At 44.0% G+C, this 25,333-nt stretch overlaps 1 protein-coding gene across 2 annotated transcripts; it reads right to left on the reverse strand.

The window, feature by feature from the left end:
• Nucleotides 1-379: 379 nt before the first annotated feature.
• Nucleotides 380-20,371, reverse strand: CHST7 (carbohydrate sulfotransferase 7). Of its 2 annotated transcripts, none has more exons than XM_060769834.2 (2): nt 18,847-20,371; nt 380-1,103 (listed from the first exon to the last, which is right to left on the reverse strand). In XM_060769834.2, exons 1-2 carry the CDS (start codon nt 20,208-20,210, stop codon nt 977-979), a joined length of 1,491 nt encoding a protein of 496 aa, XP_060625817.2. In that variant the 5' UTR covers nt 20,211-20,371; the 3' UTR covers nt 380-976. The 2 variants fall into 2 exon arrangements, with proteins under 2 accessions (XP_060625817.2, XP_060625818.2); XM_060769835.2 differs by having other exon boundaries at nt 1,020-1,103; nt 18,851-20,371.
• Between the last annotated feature and the right edge of the window lie 4,962 nt (nt 20,372-25,333).

Here is a 25,333-nt window from a genome sequence, read left to right on the forward strand (position 1 = left end):
TTCCAAAAAAAATTAGGGCACAATCCCTGTACCTGCAGAACTTGAAACTGAGGATACCTACATGTATCTAACAGAATATGTCCTCTCTAGGAATTGTCTAGGTCCTCCAGATGACTTTATGGTATGCTTCCATTGCTAGTTTAAGGGACATGTTACAGGACCTAGCAAATTCCCAATCATCTTCCTGAATTCAGTATGTCCCAATTTCTCTAAGTATATATAAGTTATGGTTCATTAATGTTAATTTTAAATATAATTTATTCCCTTTGCTGTTCATGTCAATATTAACGGCATTTATTTGCATGTCTGGATCCTATAATGTCTGGAATCTTAGCACCAAAAATCCCTTTAAAGTCAAAAATAAATTTCATGAAGAATATTCTGTTTTGACAGCTTGGTTAAAGCCCAAAGTTTTATTTTGAAAACAGATATCGTGCAACAAAAATCTCTCTCTTGTTTTCAGATCATCTGTGGTCTTCACTTGTTGATTCATTCACAACACCCATTTGCTGTCTTGTTTGTAAACTTATAAGAAAATCAGAAAGGCAAAGATAAGGAGGGAAAGAAGGACAAGTATACGTTTTAAAAATATATAAAATTGGATCTGCGGTTGGAATGACCAAGTAGTTGCTGCCATTTCAACAATTTAGTGAGAACAATCTAGTGAACATGCTGGCTCTCAATCTATGTATTGTGTTGAAGCCTTCTTTCTGTGAAATGTACGGTGTGCCTAATGTTTTTAGGTGCAATATAAGACATCCTAATCAAAACACCACTCTTGTGTATCCATTGACATGGCAGGCCATTGTTCAATAAAAATAAGTCTTTTCATCAGCAGCAGAATGTGAAACCGAACATACACTGACATGATGAAGTTGAGAGATGAAGTGATCATAGGTAGTGCCCACAGTTACAATGTATCATGTGACTTTCCTTTCAGGAAGTTGTTTTTACACTGAAATTCATTTCCATGAAGCTAGTCAGAAGTCATTTTGCCATGCAGAACCTGCAGTAGTTGCAATTTACCGAGGGCTCCAATGTCTCTGCAATGCATGGTTGCTCTTCCATCTCCTCTGTCACAAGTTTGCTGCTGGTCGATTAACCTGTCAAAAAAAGTTGAGAATTTAGACTTTAACCAGGTACATGAATTTGCCTCCCCAATGAAAGAGCATCATTGTGTAGTGGTTTGAGCAGTGGGCCATGGCTTTCGAGACCAGGGTTTAATTCCCCACTTGGCTATGGGGACCACTGGGTGACTTGGTGATAGTCTTGTCATAGCCACACACTCTCAGCCCTAGAAAACCCCATGATAGGTTCACCTTAGAATCACCGTAAGTCAGAAAGCCATGGGCCTTGTGTAGTGGTTTAAGCACTGGGCCATGGACCTCAAGAACAGGGTTTAATTCCCCACTTGGCTATAGGGACCATTAGGTGACCTTATGATAGCCACACACTCTCAGCCCTAATTTTGCAAATGAAATTAAATGTGGGTTCAGTTCAAAAATCCCAAGCAAAGCAAAAACCCCATCCCTTCTTTTTTTTCAATGTTGTTAATGAAAAATATACAACATTATGAATGAGAAATGTTGTATGGGAAATCCCTGTATTAGTGGAGAGAGAAAAAAAGCAGAATTAAGACTGAAGCTTTCCCCCCCATGTTATCTGGCAGTGCAAAATACAAGTGTCATGTGCTGCTATGGAATGTATATTAACACTAGCTGAAACCAGTTGTCTGTTCACACAGACTAAGGTAAACAAGGCTAGAAAATAAAACCATTTTTACATATATATTTTTCATTTCATAGAATCATAGAGTTGGAAGAGACCTCGTGGGCCATCCAATCCAACCCCATTCTGCCAAGAAGCAGGAAAATCGCATTCAAAGCACTCCCGACAGATGGCCATCCAGCCTCTGCTTAAAAAGCCTCCAAAGAAGGAGCCTCCATCACACTCAGGGCAGAGAGTTCCACTGCTGAACAGTTCTCACAGTCAGGAAGTTCTTCCTAATGTCCAGGTGGAATCTCCTTTCCTGTAGTTTGAAGCCATTGTTCCACATCCTAGTCTCCAGGGCAGCAGAAAACAAGCTTGCTCCCTCCTCCCTCTGACTTCCCTCACATATTTAAACATGGCCATCATGTCTCCTCTCAGTCTTCTCTTCTGAAGGCTAATAAGCCGCTCCTCATAGGGCTTGTTCTCCAGACCCTTGACTGTTTTAGTCACCCTCCTCTGGACACATTCCAGCTTGTTAACATCTCCCTTCAATTGTGGTGCCCAGAATTGGACACAGTATTCCAGATATGGTCTGACCAAGGCAGAATAGAGGGGTAGGTTGACTGCCCTGGATCTGGACACTATATTAGATCCAGGGAAGCCATGCTACTCCTCTATTCTGCCTTGATTAGACGACATCTGGAATATTGTGTCCAATTCTTGACATCACAATTTGAACTAAGTGCCCATTGACAAAGAATAAGTGTTTCAACCCAGGAAACACTTTGTTCAGATTAGATTTTCCCCATCGGACTACACATCAAAAGAAGTTGAAAGTAAGCCTCTAACAGATTAATCTCACGTCTTTAGAACTAAAATGAGATCCTCCATCTGCATTAATGTTTACTTTCAAATTTAATCTTTCATTTTATCCTGAAGCAAGCATAATCAAAAAATGAAGCAAAAATTAGTTTCTGGTGTTACTCATAGCTGTAGCAGCAGGAAAACTAATTGTCATTGTCGCCCAATTTGGAAGCCCTGTTAGGCAAATACTACAAACCACTGAAGTGTGTAATAGAGATTCTGAAGATTTTATTCCATTAGGTGTCCAAGGCCTCTCCAAATTGGAGCTAATGTCATGAGATAAGACCCCCCAGGAATCCTGTATCTGAATGCTATGATAAGAAAACCTGATATAAGTTATTGAAGTGCTGAATTTCAATTGTTTGGTCATCATTTTTGCTTTGTTAATTCAGAAGCTCTTCTATAAAAAATGGCTAGTAATACTAAAAAACAAAACAAAACAAAGCAGCCACTGTGAAAAGCCTGTGACAGAAGTCAGAGCAGTCCAGGTATATGTAACGGTTCCCTTTTTAAACCATGGATAAAAGAAAAAAAGCTTATCTTTCAGAAGCACAGATTGAACTTTCCCTTTCTCCAAATATAGCCTAGTCCTCAGCTGACCCCAAGCATGAAACGCCCTCTAGCCTCTAATATTGGGATAATCTATGGCTCTCCAGCTGTCTGTTGGACTCCTGATGAAATCTATCATCCACAACATCTGGGGAGCCATATGTTCTCTGCCCTCATTGTAGTGGAAATCTTGATTGGGATAAAATTACTCTGCATGACAGACAGTCAAAATAAAACAAAAGTTAACATAATTTATGAAAGCAGCCTAACACTGATCAACGAGAGAAACCTGTTTCCAACAAACAATACAGTATTTTGTTAGACTTTCCTAGTAAAGTAGTTTGCATGACTACTATTTTCTCTTTAGTCACAACTACTTAAAATAAAGTACTTAAAATAAAGTACAAGGGTTATCCGGAAACTAAGGTTACAATATTTTTTTAAATACAAAGAATGAATATATTTTAATAAAACTTACATGGATTGTAACATAGATAATCTATTATTTTTCTACATAATCACCATTCAGTTCAATACATTGTGTCATCCATGGGATGAGTTTTTGATGTCTGTGTCATAGAAGTTTCCCTCCACCTTTTTCAGCCAGTTCATCACTTTGATTTCCACCTCGTCATTGTCAGAAAAGTGTTTTCTGCCCAGGTGTTCCTTCAATTTTGTGAACAGATGATAGTCACTAGGTGTGAACTCAGGGCTGTGAGAAGGGTGGCTTAAAACATCCCAGCCAAATGAAGTCAACAACTCTTGTGTTGCATGAACGGTGTGCAGACGCGCATTGCCATGAAGGAGACAGACTTCCACCATCAGCATCCCACGATGTTTGTTTTGGATGGTTCTGCGAAATTTCTTCATGGCCTCACAATATATTCCGTACCCCTTTTGTCACATGCTGTCTTGACATCACATCCTCTCCATAAACCGAAACGATTTTGTGATGAATTGCAGCAGTGTTCATGCCCTTAGCATTTAGGTAGCATATTACAGTGTGAACATCGCACTTGGAGAGAAACGGAATGAGGACACTCATCTTTAACCTTCACTACAACACCAGTTGATGAGCTACTGACGACTGGCACTGCTCATTCATTTCCACTGGCTTCCTGTTACATGGCAGTGATACCAACTTCCCCCGGGAAAATTCCCCGTAAGAGCTACATGCCTTGTAACCTTATATTCTGGATGACGGTTGTACTTATAATTTCCATTATATTTATAATGGGGTTTAGCAATGTCTAAACTGCTCTAGAAACATTACAATGAAGGTTTCAGATAAGAAGAAACAGCTATATAAAAAGTGATGTCTTTAACCAAGGAGCGTTTCCAAATAGTGTGACTGGCATGTTATCCTGGCTTGAAATAGTCTCACTGACTCATCCAAAGAACCGGAGTAAGACAAGGGCCTGTGCGTTCTTATCTTGTTATCTGAGACACAGGCATCCACTGAAGTTCTTAATTAAAGACAACACTTTTCTAAGGCTTCTATTTCAGGGAATTCTATACTGTGAAAACAAGTATTATGTGAGACTGAAAAACACAGAACCAGATGTAATCTAACCACAAAGATGTAAATATTTGACTTAGTTCAATCAAGACATCTAAAGGTGAAAAGGATAATACTTAAATTTAGTTGAGGAAAACTATTTCAAATAGAAACAGTATTTGAGAAAAACATGTTTGATTTTGGGCTATGGTTACTGTGAGACATAAAGGAATGAATGAAATTACAGGTAAATTTCCTTCATATTTTCCAGGTCACATATTGTATTAAAGGGGAAAAATCCTTTTAAATATTCATTTCATACCAGTTATGATGGGTACTGTATTTCACATTAATTGTGCAAAGTATATCTCTGTCAGTTTGCAATTAAAAATGGGTTCACTTAAGTTCTGTTTCAACAGAATCAGGAAAAGGAAGACCTCAGAGAGCATTCTTCGTGCTACTGGGGAATATCAGGAAACTGATTTATACTGAATCATACCGGTTGCTCATCTAGTCCAGGGTGGTTGAAAATGACTAACAGCCACAAGTTTCAAGCTGCTCACCTTTACCTGGGCATTGCCATCTACACTGAATGATTACCAGTCTTTTGATCTCAATTACTTAAATTTACATATTCTCAGTTTGCGCCTTTAATATTAAGTTGAAATCCTACGCATATGAAAGACCTCAGTTGTGGTATTCTTGCTGATCTTCTAGCTTCCTGCCTTTTGGCAGATGAGACAGAATATTTTATTCCAGTGAGGCTTCTCCTTTCTTCCAATCCCTAATTTTTGTCAAACTATAGATTGTTTATATTTTGTTAATTGTATCTCATGATTTTAATTGCTTTACTGAGGGCTACCTTGGATATAATTATGCAGGAAAATATGATAAAACAATTCAAAATACATAAAAGAAAAAATCACCTTAAATATATGCATGGTTAACTTCTTATAGAAACAAAGAAAAAATATTTATAGTCGAGGAAGTCATAATGTTAAAAGCAGAGGTCTAAGGGTACCATTCTACAGACTGAAAACTAAATATGTTTGTATTTAGTAAAGTAGCCAGCCATCCTCCAAACCAGACCTTCCCAAATATTTCATGTTGATGACACACTTTTTAAACATGCATCATTTTGCAACACAGTAATTCAGTTTTATTAGCAAACCAGAGGTTAAACCAGGCACGAGCAAATCTCGGCCCTCCAGATGTTTTGGACTTCAACTTCCACCATTCCTAACAGCCTCAGGGCCCTTCCTTTCCTCCCTCAGCTACTTAAGTAGGAAAGGGAAAAGGAAAAGGAAGGGGCCTGAGGCTATTAGGAATGGTGGAAGTTGACGTCCAAAACACCAGGAGGGCCCAAGTTTGTCCATGCCTGGGCTAGCCAAACCAGCCTTCCTCTTTGCTCCTCTCCCTTATGCAAGCTTTCAGTGACACTCAAAGTTGAGCATAATTCTTCCCCATACCCCTTCATATTGTGGCTGTGCTGCGTCTGTAAGTCTTAATAATTGCCTCAGTTCTCTTTCAGCAAGACACCTTCCATCCTTTGCACTGTGTTACATTGTGGAGGGGGAGGTAGCACAATGAGTTACTGCATTGAGTGACATCGCCAAATATCCATTCCCACTGAAGCGGGAAAGGGAAAAGGAAAAGGAAGGGGCCTGAGGCTATTAAGAATTGGAGTTGAAGTCCAAAACACATGGACGGCTGATGTTGCCCATTCCGGGGTTAAACCAACCCCTTATAAGAGATACAGATAAATTATAATAATGAAATGTATGGGAACACAACAAATCTCATGAAACCTTTCATTTAGATTGTAAAAAAATATATGATTCATAAGATTAATACATACAGTTCCAAGATTTTTGTCATTTCTTGTTACGTTTGAATGACACGCTACAGCCCTGACACACTACAAAACACAAACGTATCATGACATACAGTTTGGAAAGTTCTGCTGCAAACCATTGCCTGAGCTGCAATGATGTCATACGGCACTCAAACATCACAACTGATGGGTCGATGCAAATAACTCCCTGTAATAGAATGTTTTAACATCTATGGGATAGATGGTGGAAGAAAAGTTTACATGGGATCTAGATCAGTGTGCAGGTACAACTGCACCAGGAACTCCAATTTTGTTTGCTTTGCATTTAATGTTTGTTATAGTCCCAAGTTTCAGGGACTCTGCAGATAGGTGGCTTCTTTTGGCTGCAATCATAGGGCAAGCCACCTGTCAATTATAGTTAGGTTCCCTGGTCCCGCCCCCTTTTTGGGTTTTTGGAGGGAATAGGAGCCTTTTTGGGTCAGTCCACACAGAGAAGCTTTCCATGCAGGACATAACACCAAGAGCTCCTGTAGAAAGCTTTCGTCTTCTACGGCTTGGCCGGGGAGATATACAGCCCACAGCTTGGCCGGGGTTATACAGCCCACAGCTTGGCCGAGGATCATACAGCCTTACAGCTCCTTTGTTGAAGGGCTTCAGCCAGCCATCACCGAAACCTGAACTCCTTTTTCCTCTGGAAGTCTACAAAGCTCTGCTTGGTAAGGGTCACTCATGGAAGCCAGAAGCAGTTGGTACCGGATGCAGGGGCTCCACACCAACAGAGGCAAAGACAGACTGCCCAGATTAGAAGTTAAGGATTTCCCCATTAGTTAGTATACAGTTATGAAGATAGTGCTTGTTCCCCATGGACAAGATTGAGAGAGAGCCAATAGACTGTTAAGAAAGCCTTAAAGTACCTGTTTGTTTTCAATAATAAAGAACTTTGTTGAACCTTTAAGCAATCTAAAGACTCTGTTTTAAGGAAATCCAAGGGCCTTTAATCTGAGGCAGCCCCGGCGCCCCGTTGGGCACACAGAATTTATGTCCTGTCTACAGTCTTATGCACAGGCCCAGTGTGCGACAGCACAATCAGGCTGGATCCTCCCTCCTGATGTTTTGGACTTCAACTCCCACAATTCCTAACAGCCTCAGGCCCCTTCCTTTTCCCTCCCAGCCGCTTAAGTGGAAAAGGAAGGAGCCTGAGGCTGTTAGGAATTGTGGGAGATGAACTTCAAAACACCTGGAGGGCCAAAGTTTGCCCATGCCTGGTGTAGATGAAGGAGGGTGTTTTTGTTGCAAAGGAACTGGACAGCAGGGACAAACATTTCTTTGCATTATTTATAATGGAGTCAAAATACATAGGAATTTATTTATAAAAGGTGAGATTTTTTCCCCTACCAATTGCACTGTCCTCTTATGAAGAGACTTGCAGACAAATATTTCTCTAGCTGAATTTCTCTTGCTTTCCAGTGCTATTCTGTGTATCTACCGAAACTGTTGATAAATTCAATACAATTTCAGTCCCAAATAAATGGTTAATCGCAACATACAGGTAAAAATGTTTATTTTTATGCCCACTGATCAATAAGTGAGCTTCCAGATAGAGGCCAATAAGGTATGATCATGCTGATGGTAGTAATACGGTGAAAGTCCCCACAAATGTGTGGCATTCAAGGCTGTTTAATTTATTTTCTGTGCGCAACTAGTGAAACGTAAGCTCTCGCTCAGTGCTGTTAGGTAGTAATCTAGGTCACTGTCAGAGCTTATGCTCCAGTACTTTCCTCGACCTAAATACCTTTGCTGCTCTCTCTCTCTCTTTGATAAGAGGTTAATCAGACTAACCTGTTATGAAGCCAAGGTCACAAGACACAGCACAACATCTCTTTCAGATCAGCAAAGGGATGATGTAAAATGTAATAAATAGGAATCTTTTAATACCCAAGTTCCACAACTAAATACTTTCTTTTTATAAAAATGCAGGTGTCTGGTTGAGTTTATAGTTTTCAGCAACCTAGATTTATAGCAATGGAATGCTAAACTCATTATTTGAGTCCACCCAAAAGCTACTAAAAAGAATAACTTTGCATCAGAAGAAATGTGGGAATCAAAGTAAGTAATGCTTCTATTTCTTTAGCTTCCTTTTTACCTGACCTGGTTCAGAATTCTTCTTACATATATATCCACTCTCTGCTAATGAAGAATACTATATTTTGGTAGCTGATGTGCAACACTTAGTATTCAGGGAAAGTGTTTTACTTACATTTTCCAAGGCTTATTTGTACAATATGCACAAGCAGGTAATATGCCACCACACATCCTTACCCTTATAGAAGAGCTGAGGGAAGAAATCACTTTCAATTATTCCATATTGAAAAGCACAGAGAGAACATGCGATGCTCCCACCTACATAGCTATACTTCCTTCTCCAGCAGCAGATTATAAAGAAGGAAGGGGAAAATCTCTGATTTCCTTGCCTCCCCATTGATTCCAAGTTTGACAAGAAGAAGGACCTTCACTTCAACTTTCTTTTTATAAGTCTTTTTGTGACTACTTGGCATTTATACTGGCTGATAAAAGTCAATATGCATATAGGATTTTTTAAAAATCCTACAAATTCTGGCTGTTCAGGTCTAATAGCAGTGAAAATATAAACAGGTAAATAAATGGCTCCCAGAGGAAATCAAACCTGAACTCTCCCTAAAAGCAAAAATGCTAAAAGGAGACTGTTATACTTTGGGCATCTCATGAGATAACATGATTCTTTAGAAAAAGAAAAGAAAGCTTGGGGAGGCAAAACCCCTACCCAAGAAAAAAATTAAGGCCTTTCCACACAGCCCTATATCCCAGAATATCAAGGCAGAAAATGCCAGAATACCTGCTTTGAACTGGGTTATGAGAGTCCACACTCAGATGATGTGGGATTTTCTGTCTTGATATTCTGGGATATAGGGCTGTGTGGAAGGACCCTCAATTAGAAATAGATATACCTGAGCTGTTCCTAACATGATCTGGAGGTCTCTCATTCATAGGGTTGCTATACATTTAAATCACGTGTTGACAATTTAACAATAAATACATAGTGACTTTCAACAATATGCACATCTGGATGATTCAATATAATAAGATTATATCCAGATGTCTCACCAATAATACAAGAGTTTGGAGGGGTATATGTGTCTGGGCAACAATACCTAGAATCTAGCATTTCAAAGAACTTATTGACAGACAAAAAATATAACATATACTACTTCCTCTTGCAAAATTGGACAAACATTGTTACTAGTGTAAATTAAGCGGATTTAATGTTTCTGCTCTACTTTGAACTAACAATTCAGCATATTACTTTGAAAATGCAAAGTCTTTGCTCTTAGAAAACATCCACATGCACACATCAAATACCACCAAAATCCATGCCTAGCAGCATTTGGACAGCGTACTGAATATGTATGCCAGCTCCCCAAACCAGCATCAAGTTCATAAGAAAACTGGCATCAACTTGGTATGTTTCATTTCAATGAACTCCCAAGTGGCTTTTAAAACATTAAACAGCCATTTCTTTGTGCTTGAAGAATGCAAAGATAATGGTGCAAAGCTACTACACAACTGCCAGATACTTTGTGTGTTAAACACACAGTAAAAATAAATATGGTGGTCATTTCCCCCCAAAAGGAATTTTCTCCTACCACAATATTAATGTTTTGCTAACATCCACCACAATACATCATACACAAGGCTGCCTCTGCTTAGAAATATAATCTAATGCAGAACACAGCTGCCAAGTTAACTGAAATTGCCCATGTGGAATATATTACTCCATGTTTCAAGGCTCTGTTCTGACTTCCAGTTTTCTGGCAACCAGAAGACAAAGTATTGCTTTTGTTCTTTAAAGCAAAGAACAACCTGAGAATGACATGTAAGCAGGATTCTGTTTTCCACTGTGAACCAGCTTACCAGTTTAGATCTTCACTGGAGGCCCTTTTTTTGGATTCAGCTGAACCAAGGTTCACAATTAAAACAAAAGAAGTACGCATCAGCAAAGTAAAGACAGATCAAATTACTTGTCTTTGGCCTCCCCTTTCGTCAGGCAGGCTGTCCACTTTGTTTGTTTTGGGAAGAGCCACATGAAAGTTATTTTCTTGCCCCCTTTTAAAAAAAATAATAAAGTTCAAAATCACTCAACAATTTGTGGGTACATTTTCCTGGTGGATATGCCAGGGAGGAAGCCAATCAATACCTGGCACAGACACATTGTTTCAAGAACAAAAGAAAGTGGATTGGGCAGTGATTTTTATATGGTTTCTTCATATAGATATCAGGGCCCAAACTGGGATGATTCCAGAAGATCTCACCAACTTATAAGTATTATGGAAATGTTTGGGGCGCAGGAATGCTCGCCAGAGCTAATAGGATTTTGTTCTTTTTATATTTCACTTCTGTGATTCCAGAGCAATCTATGCCACATTCATTTGAGAGAATGGGACTTACATCTGAGTAGACATATATGATGAAGCCAGTGTGGTATACTAGACTATGGGTTCTTCCAGACAGCATGAAAATCTGGGTGTAAAATGGGATTTTAAAAAGTCCCAGGACCTGACTATAGGTCCCTAGACAGACCTGTCAGCTTTGGAATAGGGTCCCCTGTCATCTTCACAGACTTCCTCTGTATCAGAACAAGATGAAGGGCAGAGGAAGGACATCCAGCGGAAGGGTTTTAAAAAAATCACTCTGTCATACGCTGAACTGTATATGCACACATGTGAATATCTTAATATAAAGCAGATCCGCATGTGCGTAAATGAGGTTCAGTGCATAAAGGAGTGATTTTTTTTAAGCTTCCACTAAATTTCTCTCTTCCCTCAATTGTTTATTCAAGACCTGTTTAACATTATAAATTTAAAAATGAAGTGTTTTAGAGAGTTCTAATTGTTCTCCATTCATGCTTCCTTTAAACCAGCTATGTGTCCATTACAACAGATTGGCTATTTTGGGCTTTTCAAAAGCAAACACATGGGAGAGGGAAGGAAATCATGTATTTTTTGCGAGTGCAGGGATATACAATGATGTGAATATGCACATTTTCTGGCCAAAATCATGATAAAAGGGGACCATGTGTTTCAGTAAATTAGCAGTAATTTAACGCTAGCATCAGGTAACCATCCCACCTTCCACTTTAACCCTGTAACTTCTGCATTTTAGGTGCTATATAGAAGGACCTGATAACTCTGGAAAACAAGATTCAAATCCCCGTTAGTCATGAGAGTCCACTGGATGACTTTGGGAAAGTTATGCACTCTTAGGCTGTATCCACACTGCAGAATTGTAGCAGCTTGGCACCATGTTAAGCTGCCATAGCACAATGCTATGGAGTTCTGGGATTTATAGTTTTCTGAGATATTTGCCTTTCTTTGCCACAGTGCCTCAACAAACAAGTCCCAGGATTCTACAGGATGGAGCTATGACTCTGTGATAGGGTCAGCATAAGTTAGAAATGACTTTCAGGCACACAACAAATGTGAATCCCGAGGAAGAGTGTTATGCCTGGTAGCTCAGATCTCACCCTCAGATTTTGAGTGTTTCCTGACTGAATGAGGAACCTCTTACCTACGGCGGCTATTTGTGAGCCTGCCCACTGCACTCCTTCAAGATTCCGGATATGTCCCATGCCATCCACAAACTTGGGGTCCCTGTATTAATAAACTCTGCTATTCCAATTCTGAAAACCAAATACTCTCCTAATGGTACACCTGAAAATGATTAATACTTTATTGCTTTTGTTTTCAAAAAGTTTATTTCCTTGGTGATTATTTCAAAACATTTGAGACAATGGAAACATACTGGGCTGAATTTCAAACTAAGCAGTTAAATATGCCCAGCTTTTGGCACCAATCTACACTTTTAAAACTCTGGAGTGTTGACACACGGGTAATGAAATATAATTTGCATTGCAACCCCTTTATCTGAAGAATCAATGACAAATGCTTTCCAAGTCAAATCTTTAGAATTTTATGAAATTTCAATGCAGTGGTTTTAAATACGCTCGATTTTCCTGTTCCAGAAGGACGGATCCTGCTTGAACTTTGGGGTCACTGCAAGTTCCAACTGAAATTGTATTTTTAGCCCCTGACATCACCCTATAGGACACCATCAAATAGTCTCTTGGCACCATATCACCACTCTAGGCACTTGAAAAAAGGAGTTGGCTCCCCAAACAAATAAGGCATGTTGCAAATAAACAAGAAAATTCTTGATGGCACAATGCCCTTATGTGGAAAAACTATGGGACCATTCATTTGCTGTCAGTCCTGAATGCCCAGAGAATTCGTGGGCCCAGGTTTTGATTTCAGTGCAGAGGCTGTTTTGCTTTTTCAAAAGAAAATGTACCAAATTCCAAGACAAGAACTCTGTTGGCTTGGGCATCATGGTATTGTGACAGTCTTGCAAGCTTTCTCTTTCTCAGCACACCAGAATTATCACTTGAATGATTTACAGTGCATTTATTGTTTCAAGCGGGTAAATAGGGTCCTTTCAGCAACTTGCCATAATCCCCCTTCAGTAATTGCTTTCCCCCAAAAGCTCTGTAATATCCTTTGTATAACTGCTATTTTATAAACAGGCTTCTCCAGAAGAAGAAGGAAAAAGAGAAGTTGAGAAGGAGGAATAGGAAAGAAGAAGAAGAAGAAAAAGAAGAAGAAGAAAGAAAGAAAGAGAGAGAGAGAAAAGAAAGAATGAGAGAAATGAGAAAAATCTACTGGAAGCTTTTAGAAGTGGCCACCACTAATACCCAAGTGTTCCAGATATTGCTCATGGCTGTATAAAAATATACTTGAGTCACAAAGAACTGGAAACCAAAAGAAACAAAACCTCCGCCCCAATCAATGGCAATTTTCCAACCATGGAAAAAGTAGTATTTTGCTCAGCACTACGCCAACAGTCATATCTTGACTGGCGACCAATGCCATTAAACTAAACAGATGTTCATCAGCCCACAGTCATTCTTAGGCAAGTGCAGATGCATTATAACGGATGAATCTGGAGATTAAAGAAAAGGAAAGGCATAGACCAGAAGGGTGCCAAGTATCTTTTTGTAAATGTTCAAGAACCTATGGCCTCAAAACAGACTTCTACACCTGCCTGTAACTCACACCATATTGCTAACTGGAGGGCCCTTGTATAAATGAAAAGAGGACCAGATTTTACAAAATGCTGTTAACCACTCTGAAGACATGGAAAGAATAAAGATACTTCTGAATATTTGTGAAACCATACAAGAGTATTATAGAAAAGGAAATGCCCATGCTGCTAATTCCACCAGCAGTCCTAAGCATGTATACTTAGAAGTAAATCATAATGAGTTCAATATGGTTTCAGTACAGTACTTCACACTATTACCACCACCCCATATCCACAAGATTTAAGGTTCTCAATTTCTACTTGAAAACACAAGTAGGAAAGGAGTATTGTACAGCAAGCTGTACTGAACCCTACAGCTTGCTGGAGGTTTATAGAATCATAGAGTTGGAAGAGACCTTGTAGGCCATCCAGTCCAACCCCTCTGCCAAGAAGCAGGAAAATTGCATTCAAAGCACCCCCAACAGATGGCCATCCAGCCTTGCTTTAAAGCCTCCTAAGAAGGAGTCCCCACCACACTCTGGGGTAGAAAGTTCTACTGCTGAACAGCTCTCACAGTCAGGAAGTTCTTCCTCATGTTCAGGTGGAATCTCCTTTCCTGTAGATTTAAGCCATTGTTCCATGATTATCACTGAATGACACCAGAGGACCAATATAGGCTTTCAAACACTTCCAGAAGGGGATTTTTTTTTTGAAGTATGGGTACAAAAAATCATGGATATTGAGACCAGGAATACTATATAAGAACACTTAACAAACCCTCATGCTGAATAAAACCTTCCTTTTTATAAAGTCATTTTATACACTCAATCTGCCCCTTTCTTCCTTATTCTCTATCTAGCTGGAAGCTTTTAGCAGCATCACCATTGTGTGGCTAGTGAAGGAGACTAGAGAAACACAGAAGTGCAGTGTCAGGTATGCAAAGCAAAAAAAAAATTGATCTGAGGAAAAAACAGGATTCTGTCCAGTTGATTCTCCTATAGTTGGGTGTGCATACCTTCAACTGACAAGCCAAATAGTAATGATCTCCAGAATTGCCTACAGAGCATGGATGAGCACCAAACAGACCAAAGAGGAGAAAGAGCACATAGGCCTGTCATTTTAGCTAATGCAGTGTAGTTAAAAAACAGAGACTGTAAATTTAGCTATCAAAATGGGAATTTGAAGAAAAGGACAGCCTGGATGCATTTTGAAAGAAGGCTAAATAATTCCCTGAAGATTCAAAATATTTTTTGTTTACTTTTGTATAGTTTACCTGATCTGGTGGTTTCAATTCACATATGTATGTTGTTAGTTTTGGGTTTTGAAAAAGCTGCTGAAACGTATTGAGGTGTTCTTGTTTTGTAGTATAGAAACCAATTCCTGTTCTTTCCACTTTATTTCTGTTACCAAATGTCCTGTAGTTAAAGTAATAACCAGGAACACATCTATTTCATTAACTGAGGTCATTGGTGTAGTGGTATTGCCTGAGGTTCACTTCTGAATAAACATGCATAGATATGTACGATAAATATTGCAGTCTCTGCAGCAATCCTTCCTTGAACACATCAACTATGGATCAAACCCCCTTTAATCAAGACCATCACAATCTGACCCCTTTTGCATATTTAATAAAAACAGCTCTTCTGAAACGTGGCTCACTCTCAAGTATTATTGCATTGTATTATTCTGTAACAGTCCCTGCATTTGAGCGTGGTGCAGTATAAAATAATCAAACATTATTGTTAGATTCCAAAACTTCTTTCTATAGTGGTGAGGTGATCCCCATTTGCAACTGTCTTTCGCCCCAGCAGTTTTAGAGTATGGGCTCATTCCTGATCCCAGATAATCCCTGATTTGAAGTTCATGCTCTGGCTTCTGTATCATCTATACAACTGGGACTGTAACCTCAAATACCCCCCTGCAGGTTTACTAAGATGTATAAACATCCATTACGAAAGCTTCAGCAATTCAAAATTGGTCTGGAGCAGTTAAACATTTGATTGGGTTTTGTTTGTATTCTGGTCAGATTTCAAATATGAAGAGGACGTTGTAACAATAGGATGCAAATCAGTTCCTAAGGGAGGAAGTTAGGGAAGAAAACTTCCCCACAGAACATCTGCATGGACAATCAATCCCTCCTCTAAGAAAATAAGCTAATCACCATAATTGATTTTAATATAATCAACAAGATCTGCTAAACTCTCAAATGTTCATCTTTCTGAAGTCTTTACAACTTATTCAGGAACTACAATTACCAGGATTGAATGGCATTGAGCCTTGACAGTGAAAGTAGTATCAAACTGCAGATGTGTAGTGTGATGAGGCACCAGCACTCTTTAGAAGAGAAGGATAAAGACCTTGCAAAACTACAATTCCCAGGATTTAATAGCATTGACCCTTGACAGTTGAAGTAGTATCAAACTGCAGTAGATTTACAGTGTAGATCTATCCAAAGATTCTTGCTGCAATGGTCCAGTTCTTATAATAAACCAAGGAATTTCGAGAACCCTGGTTTGTTCTGTCATGCACACTAATTTTTTGAAAAATGGAAATCTCCAATTTTATGAGCTTTGGAAAGGGATGACCTTGTTAGAAGTCACAACCTTTTGAAAAATGATGCCATAATCTCTCGGTAAAACGCATGACCGATTAGAGTCATAACTTATTGGGAAAAAGTCATTCCCCAGCATTCATAAGCAGAATTTCAGAAGTATTCTTTTTAGTTGCCCAAAAGCTTCTACTCTCCCTTAAAATATATTTGCCTTTAAAAGTAACGTAGTTGATGTACTCACAAAGTTCATGTATTCAGCATACAGGTACTTTGCATATCAATCCAGTTACAAGTAGTTTTGAAGTAGTTTCTCTGTGTAGGTAACACAGGGGATCTTTCTCATAATCAACAGTCCATAATCTAGGGCATCTCTCTGTTCTGAGAGTCTAATAGAGTCTCTGTCTTCTAAGGCATACAGTTCCTACTGAAGTCCAAAACAAACTGCTTCTGCTGAAGTCTGAAAGCATACATCTGTTTCTACCAAAGTCTAAACTGCACTGTTTCTAAAATGGAGCCTAAGTCCTGAACAACCCCAGACCTGATCACATAGTCTGCAGCCTCTCCCACAACAAAGAGTTAAGTTCAAAATGCAAACTAATACACACATATAATACAGTAAGCAATGATATACATAACGAATAACTAGTGGACTAACTTGACTCCAATGAAACAAAGATTAGTTTATCATGTCATCCAATGCTTTCTCTTCCCCACTTAGCCACACAACCCACAAACAAGCAGCCCCCAAATCCTGATGTATCACATTGTATAGTTATACCAAAAATTAAACTGTTTAAGGCTGGATTTCTCATATATGCATGCATACACACAGAGACACACACACACAAAGTTTTACAATAAACATTCATCCAAGCACAAGGGGAAGGCTCTTTGTTGTTAGCCTGATATCACAGGCATGGGCAAACTTTGGCCCTCCAAGTGTTTTGGACTTTAACTCCCACAATCCCTAACAGCCTACCAGCAGTTGGGAATTGTGGGAGTTGGAGTCCAAAACACCTGGAGGGCTAGAGTTTGCCCATGCCTGCTGTATCATAATCCAGTAACTCCATATGCATTTGGACCTAGCTAGTGGGCTCCTGGCATGCAATGAGCTCTGTCCAAAGAACAAGGGAAGAGTTCACTCGCAGCTTGGGAATCCCCCTGGATTCATCACTGAGCCTGGAACCCCAGGTTTTGGTGGTGGCCAGGGGAGCTTTTGCATAGTTAAAGCTTGTGCGCCAGCTGCGCCCATACCTTGGGAAGTCTGATCTGGTAACAGTGGTCCACGCTCTTGTTACATCCCAAATAGATCACTGCAATGCACTCTACGTGGGGCTGCCTTTGAAGACTGTTCGTAAACTCCAAGTAATCCAATGGGCTGCAGCCAGATTACTAATTGGAGCGACATACAGGGAGCACACCACCCCCTTGTTGTGTCAGCTCCACTAGCTGCTAATCCACTTCCGAACTCAATTCAAAGTGCTGGTTTCTACCTATAAAACTCTATACAGTTCTGCCCCAGCAGGCATGTAGCCGGGGAGGGGGGGGCTTGAGGGGCTTCAGCCCCCCCCCCCCCCGAAATTCTCATGGTGGTTCGCGAAAAGGCCTTACTGGTGCATTATTTAAACTGTTATGTTTATTCATATCATGATCTGATCACCCTACTCAATATATCCCATATGCATGGGGGTATTGGGGTAACGATACAAAAGGTTTGCTAGGGTAGACCCTCTTTCACTCAGACTCAGCCCCCCCCAGAAACTCACCCCCCCCCGAAACCTCCCCTCCTGAAAAAAACTAACCCCCCCCCCCCCGAATCGAAATCTTGGCTACGGGCCTGTGCCCCAGCTTACTTGTCCGAACGCATCTACCACTACATCCTGCCTTGCAGTTTAAGATCATCTGGGGAGACCCTGCTCTTGCTCCTGCCAGCATCACAAATATGTCTGGTGAGGACGGGAGACAGAGCCTTCTCGGTTGTGGCCCGCGGCCTGTGGAACGCGCTTCCAAATGAGATAAAATCGGCTTCATCCCACCTGGCTTTCAGGAAGGAATTGAAATTGTGGTTCTGGGACCAGGCTTTTGGACAGCAGACATAATTAGAACTTTACTTGGAAAATGACTGGAATGGCAATATATCTGATGATACTGTTTTATTGTTTTAATTAATGCTTTATGTATTGTTTTATATATTTTAATTGTTGGTGTATTATTGTAATGGTTTATATGTAGTGGCATTGAATTGTAGCAAAATGTAAGGTGTCCTGAATCCACCTTTGGGGGTAGAGAAGAGAAGGGATAGAAACAGGGGAAATAAATAAATAAATAAAAGAGTGTGATGAGGTCAGTGATGCATTGACAGCTGAAGTGCCAATGGAGCATGCAAGGGGCTCTGTCCAGAGAAGAAAGGAGCAGCCTGGTGCTGACAACCTTTCCACCTGCCAGGAGGCAGATGGAGATGGAGGGAGGTTCTGGTGACAAGAGCTAGTTCAGGCACGGGCTAGTTTGGGCCCTCCCTCCCTTCCTCCGTCCCTCCAGGGGTTTTGGACTCCAACTCCCACCATTGTTAACAGCCTCGGCCCCTTTTCTTTTCCCCCTCAGCCGCTTAAAAGGGACCCGAGGCTGTTAGCAATGGTGGGAGTTGGAGTCCAAAATCCCTGGAGGGAGAGAGGGAGGGAGGGAGGGAGAGAGGGCCCATGCCTGCCCCCGAGAGGTCTCCTTCCTTCCTACCTACCTGTCTCCTCTTGCTGGCTGAGCGGGTAGCCGAGGAGGCGCATGGCGGGTGCGCAGGCGCGCTCGACCTGCCGGACCTGGGCTTGGCTGAGGCGCTCCTTCCAGGCGCGGAGGGCGTGGCGGGCGTCGCGCGCGGAGACCAGAAAGGGCGCGGGCGGGGCTTGGGGGGCGTCCCCGGAGGGCCGCCGGGTCATGTCGAGGGCGAAGTCCTCGAGGGCGGGCGGCGAGGGCAGTCCGGCGAAGCGGAGGAGGCGGCGGAGCTGCCCGCGAGGGTCGCGCACCAGGTCCTCGTAGCGCAGGCGGGCCAGGCGGGCGCGGAGGGGCGGCGGGGCGGCGCGCTGGAGGCGGAGGTCGCGCAGCCAGCCCTGGCAGATGACCTCCAGCGCCCCGCTGAGGAGCGACTCGGCGCGCGGCGGGGGCTGCCGGGCGGGGAGCCTGTCGAGGCCGATCCCGCCGCGGCTGCGCAGGACTTGGAGGCTCTCCCGGAGGAGGGCGCGCTTGGCGCGGAGGCGGGAGTTGTGGACGGCGCGCGGGTCGCGGAAGAGCTGGACCACGCGCAGGTCGAGTCCCGGGTCGCGGAGGAGCGGGGCCAAGGCGGAGAGGTCCAGGAGGCGCACGTCCTTCACCACCACCAGCGGCGCCTTGCGGCACTCGGCCTCCAGCTCCCGCAGGCCCCGAGGAGGGCAGAGCCGCTCGCAGGCCGCGCCGTCCACCAGCCCCACCGACGCGCGTGGAGCCGCCGCCCCGGGGCAGAGCGGCGGAGAGCAGATGGCCTTGTTGGTGCGCCAGCCGAAGAGCGAGGCTGTGCTCAGGTTGTGCGCCGCCGAGGCCGAGGAGGAGGAGGAGGAGGAGGGCGGCGGCGCGTAGAGGCGCAGGACGGAGAAGTCGCAGCGGAAGAGGGCGCGGAGCATGTCCCGTAGGGCTCCCTGGAGGCTCCGCGCGTCCCCCGGGTACAGCGCCTGCCAGAGGTGCCACATGGGCTCGTACAAATAGAAGACGCCCGGGTGCTGGTTGAAGAGCTCGCCCACGAAGGACGAGCCCGTCCGCCACGTCGCGTGCAGATACAGCTGGCGTTGGCGGAGGGCCGGCTCCAGCGCCAGGCTCCCGTTCCCCGTCCCGTTGCTCGCCGCCGCCGCCTCCTCCTCGTCTTGGCCCCAACCCCACTCGCCCAGCGCCGCCTCCGGGCTCGGGCAGCCCCGGGACACGCGCGGCGCCCCTCCCCGCTCGTCCTCTTCCTCCCTCTTCCCGCCCCTGCCCACGAAGGAGGCCAGGAGCAGCACCAGGAGCGTGTACAGCGCCAAGCCCAGCGCCCACCGCCCTCGCCGCCTTCGAGGGGGCTGCCACCGCCGCCGCCTCGTCATCGCCGCGCCTCCACCTCCAGGAGGAGATGCATGGCCCCGGAGAGAGAGAGAGAGAGAGAGCGAGGGAGACTTGAAGGCACGGGAAGAAGCAGGAGGCGGCAGCGGAGGATCCCCGCCCGCTCGCTCTCCCAGCCTCCGAACACGCCCACAAGCCGGACACACAGAGCGCCAAGCCACCGCCGCCTCGCTTGCTTGCCTTCCACTCCGCTCTCGGAAAGAGGCGAACCAAGGAGAAGACTCCCGCCCGCTCGCCCAGCAAAGCGCGCGCGCGTTAGGGAAGGAAAGACGAAGGATGCAAAGGGTGGAGAAGGGTTCAGGCGACATCACGCTGCGCTCTTCCGGCTTCGCTAGGACTTTGGGGAACAGCTACCCCAGGCCTGGGCAAACCTCAGCCCTCCAGGTGTTTGGAATTCAACTCACACCCTTCCTAACAGCCTCAGGCCCCTTCCTTTCCCCCCTCAGCCCCTCATGGAAGCTCCTCCTCTCCATGGCCACTACTGATAAAAAAACATTGAATGTAAAACCATCACTCAGCTTTAAACACTATTATATGATTTCAGTGCTGCCGCATTCAAAGCAAAATAAACACTATTCCTTCGGGGAGATGGTGGCAGGGTACAAATAAAGTTTGATTATTATTTGAAACACAACAAGATGAGTCCACAGCAAACAAGATCACTCTGCTGGCTGTTGTATTGGATCACGTGTCGGACACTTCCCAAGTATCTAGGACTGTGTGATGCATTGGCGAATAATGCGTGCAGATCTCAGTAAGGTGGCCTTTTGCAGCTGGCAGCTGGTAATTTTGTCAGCGCCGATTGTGTTTAAGTGCAGGCCAAGGTCTTTAGGCACTGCACCCAGTGTGTCAATCACCACTGGGACCACCTTGACTGACTTGTGCCAGAGTCTTTGCAGTTTGAACTTTAAATCCTCTTATCGTGTCAGCTTTTCCAGTTGTTTCTCTTCAGTCCTACTGTCACCTGGGATTGCAACATCGATGATCCACACTCTGTTTTTTAACACGATCATGAGGTCAGGAGTATTGTGCTCCAAAACTCTTGTCAGTCTGAATTCAGAAGTCCCAGAGTAGTTTGACATGTTCATTTTCTCCTCCTCCTCCTCCTCCTTATTATTATTATCACTTGTCTGGACAAAGTGTCAGTTTGTTTGGCCCATTGTTGATTTTGGCTCCGTGTTGCACATGGAAGTGAGAGAGAAAAAGAGAAGTCTGGGTCATCTGAAAAGTGCAGACTGCAAGTATTTGCCCGGTCTCTTAAGTGGTTTCATGCAGATATTCATAAGAATGAAAGGGACCAGATGCAACTCTGTGAGACATCAAAGTCCTAGCCTTTGAGTGGGGTAACTTTGGCTCACCAACTTCTGACTCTCACATTGGCCCTGCTAGTTGGAGTTTCTGGCAGGTGATGTCCAAATATTTGTTGGGATCGAAGAGTGTTCCCCATTCCTGTTCACAGCACTGGATTGGAGTCCTCCAACACCTCTTTATCAAATCTAATGTGTAGGAAAGGCCAATAATTAGAATATAACAATGTTTTTCCATCCCAAGAAATGTTATGGAGACCAGGAAAACGTGGGTGAAAGGATTTATTTCCTGCTTATTTCCCCCCAGGCTTTGACATTTCTAGCCTTAACCATCTATTTGTCATAGAATCATAGAGTTGGAAGAGACCATGATCTAGATCAGGCATGGGCAGACTTCAGCCCTCCAGGTGTTTTGGACTTCTTCAACTCCCACAGTTTCTAACAGCTGGCTGGGATTTCTGGGAAGTGAAGTTCAAAACACTTGTAAGGCTGAAGTTTGCCCATGCCTGATCTAGATCATGCAGAAATTCGCAATCAAAGCACTCACAACAGGTGGCCACTCAGCCCCTGCTTAAAATCCTCCAGAGGAAATGCTACCGCACTCTAAAGCAGAGTATTCCACAGTTGGGCAGCCCTTACACTCAGGAAGCTTTTACTAATGTTTAAGTGGAATCTCTTTCCTGTAGCTTAATGATGTCCAAAAGATACCATGCTAAGTGGTACCAAAATCCACTGAAAAGTTTTGTGGTGATAAAATTTATTTATTTATTTATTTATTTATTTATTAGGGGTTCTTTTACCCTGCCCTTCTCACCCCGAAGGGGACTCAGGGCGGCTTACAGGAGCAAAGGCACAATTTGATGCCTGCAGTACAGAACAATCAGAACACAGAATTACATCAATTCAACAACAGTTCATGCATTATACCAATAAAATCAATAAAACCAATACAAACCCAGTTCCTCCTCTTGCATGGTCAGCGTTCGCTAACTCATAGTTCTAGTTTTCAGTTCCACTTCAACAGTCTTGTTGGTCTTACTCACCTGATTGTCTTATTTAATTGCCAGATTGCCCAAAGGCCTAGTCCCATAACCACGTCTTCAGGAGAGGAGGGATGATGATGCCCTGATTTCCCCCGGAAGTGAGTTCCACAGGTGGGGGGCCACCACTGAGAAAGCCCTGCTCCTCGTCCCCACCAGCCTCACTTGTGACAGTGGTGGGGTCAAGAGCAGGGCCTCCCCAGATGATCTCAGACTCCGGGGTGGGATGTAGAGGGAGATACGTTTGGACAGATATGCTGGACCAGAACCGTACAGGGTTTTGTAGGTCAAAACCAGCACCTTGAATTGTGGTCGGAACTGAACCAGCAGCCAGTGGAGCTGGCACAACATGGGGGTGGTATGCTCCCTGTATGTCGCTCTGGTGAGCAGTCTGGCTGCTGCTCGTTGGACTAGTTGAAGTTTCCGAACAGTCTTCAAGGGCAACCCCACATAGAGCGCGTTGCAGTAGTCTATTCGGGATGTAACAAGAGCGTGGACCACCGTGGCCAGATCAGACTTCCCAAGGTACGGGCGCAACTGGTGCACAAGTTTTAATTGTGCAAAAGCTCTCCCAGCCACCACCGAGACCTGGGGTTCCAGGCTCAGCGGTGAGTCTAGGATCACTCCCAAGCTGCGAACCTGTGTCTTCAGGGCGAGTGTAACCCCGTCCAGCACAGGCTGTAACCCTATACCCTGTTCGGCCTTACGACTGACGAGTAGGACCTCTGTCTTGTCTGGATTCAATTTCAATTTGTTAGCTCTCATCCAGTCCGACACAGCAGCTAGACACCGATTCAAGGTCTGGACAGCCTCCTTGGTGACAGGTGAGAAGGAGTGACAGATCTGGACATCATCTGCGTAGAGATAGCATCTCAGTCCGAAACTCTGAATGATCTCCCCCAGCGGCTTCATGTAGATGTTAAACAACATTAGGGACAAGATCGAAACCTGTGGGACTCCACACAACAACGGTTGTGGGGCCGAACAGGTGTCACCCAGTAACACCTTCTGGGACCGTCCCTCAAGAAATGACTGGAGCCACTGCAAAGCAGTACCCCCAAGACCCATGTCTATGAGGCGTCGACGGTATCGAAGGCGGCTGAGAGGTCCAGCAGAACTAACAGGGACACACTCCCCCTGTCCAGTTCCCGGCGCAGATCATCCACCAAGGCGACCAAGGCTGTTTCCGTTCCATGTTCCAGTCTAAAGCCAGACTGTGCCGGATCAAAATAATCAGTGTCTACCAGAAATCCCTGGAGTTGTGCTGCCACCACACGTTCCAGGACTTTGCCCAAATAGGGGAGATTGGAAACTGGCCGATAGTTGTCTAATTGAGTGGGGTCCAGTGATGGTTTTTTCAACAGCCATCACTGATCTCCCCCAGCGGCTTCATGTAGATGTTAAACAACATTAGGGACAAGATCGAAACCTGTGGGACTCCACACAACAACGGTTGTGGGGCCGAACAGGTGTCACCCAGTAACACCTTCTGGGACCGTCCCTCAAGAAATGACTGGAGCCACTGCAAAGCAGTACCCCCAAGACCCATGTCTATGAGGCGTTGACGGTATCGAAGGCGGCTGAGAGGTCCAGCAGAACTAACAGGGACACACTCCCCCTGTCCAGTTCCCGGCGCAGATCATCCACCAAGGTGACCAAGGCTGTTTCCGTTCCATGTTCCAGTCTAAAGCCAGACTGTGCCGGATCAAAATAATCAGTGTCTACCAGAAATCCCTGGAGTTGTGCTGCCACCACACGTTCCAGGACTTTGCCCAAATAGGGGAGATTGGAAACTGGCCGATAGTTGTCTAATTGAGTGGGGTCCAGTGATGGTTTTTTCAACAGCGGTTTGATAATAGCTTGTTTTAAGCTCGCTGGAATCTTGCCCTCCTGTAAGGAGGCATTAACCACCACCTTCACCCACTCTGCCAAACCCCCTCTGGCTTCTTTTATCAGCCAGGATGGACAGGCGTCTAGGATGCATGTGGAGGGTCGCACCTCTCCAAGGATCCTGTTCACATCCTCAAGCTGAACCAATTGAAATGAATCCAATAAAACCTGACAAGCAGATGCTCTCTTTACATTCTCAGACTGCAGGTAAAGTGGTGTTGAAATCCGACCGAATCCGCACAATTTTATCTGCGAAGAATCGAGCAAATGCTTCACAGCGAGCTCCAGAGCTGCCAGGGATCTCGCTTTTTGGCGGGTTTAACAGACCCCTGACAACTCGGAAGAGCTCAGCTGGACGATTCTTCGCAGATGCAATATTGGCAGCAAAAGATGTTTTTTGTGCTGCCGCTATTGCCACATCGTAGGACCTTAAGAAGGCATTCAGATGTGTCCGGGCTGATTTAGTCGGATTCCTACGCCACACACGCTCTAGCCACCTCTTTTTTCACTTCATTGCTGCCAGCTCCTCAGTAAACCAAGAGGCCGGGTTAGCTCGGTTACTCGAGAGGGGGCATTCCGGAGCGATTGTGTCGATTGCCCTAGTCATCTCGATGTTCCAGTGAGAGACCAAGGCATCGACAGGGTCGCCAGTCAAGGAGGTGGGAAAATCCCCAAGAGCCGTCAGGAAACCATTTGGATCCATAAGCCTCTTGGTGCGGACCATTCTAATGGGTCCACCATCCCTGCGGAGGTTAGGAGGTACAGCAAATCTAAACCTAATCAGGTAGTGATCGGACCATGACAATGGAGTGATGGTCAGCTCCTCCGCCCCGACACTATCACCCCATCCCTGAGAGAAGACCAAATCCA

The sequence above is a fragment of the Anolis sagrei genome, chromosome 3 (genome assembly GCF_037176765.1).
Source record: "Anolis sagrei isolate rAnoSag1 chromosome 3, rAnoSag1.mat, whole genome shotgun sequence".
In the NCBI taxonomy this organism is placed as follows: domain Eukaryota; kingdom Metazoa; phylum Chordata; class Lepidosauria; order Squamata; family Dactyloidae; genus Anolis; species Anolis sagrei.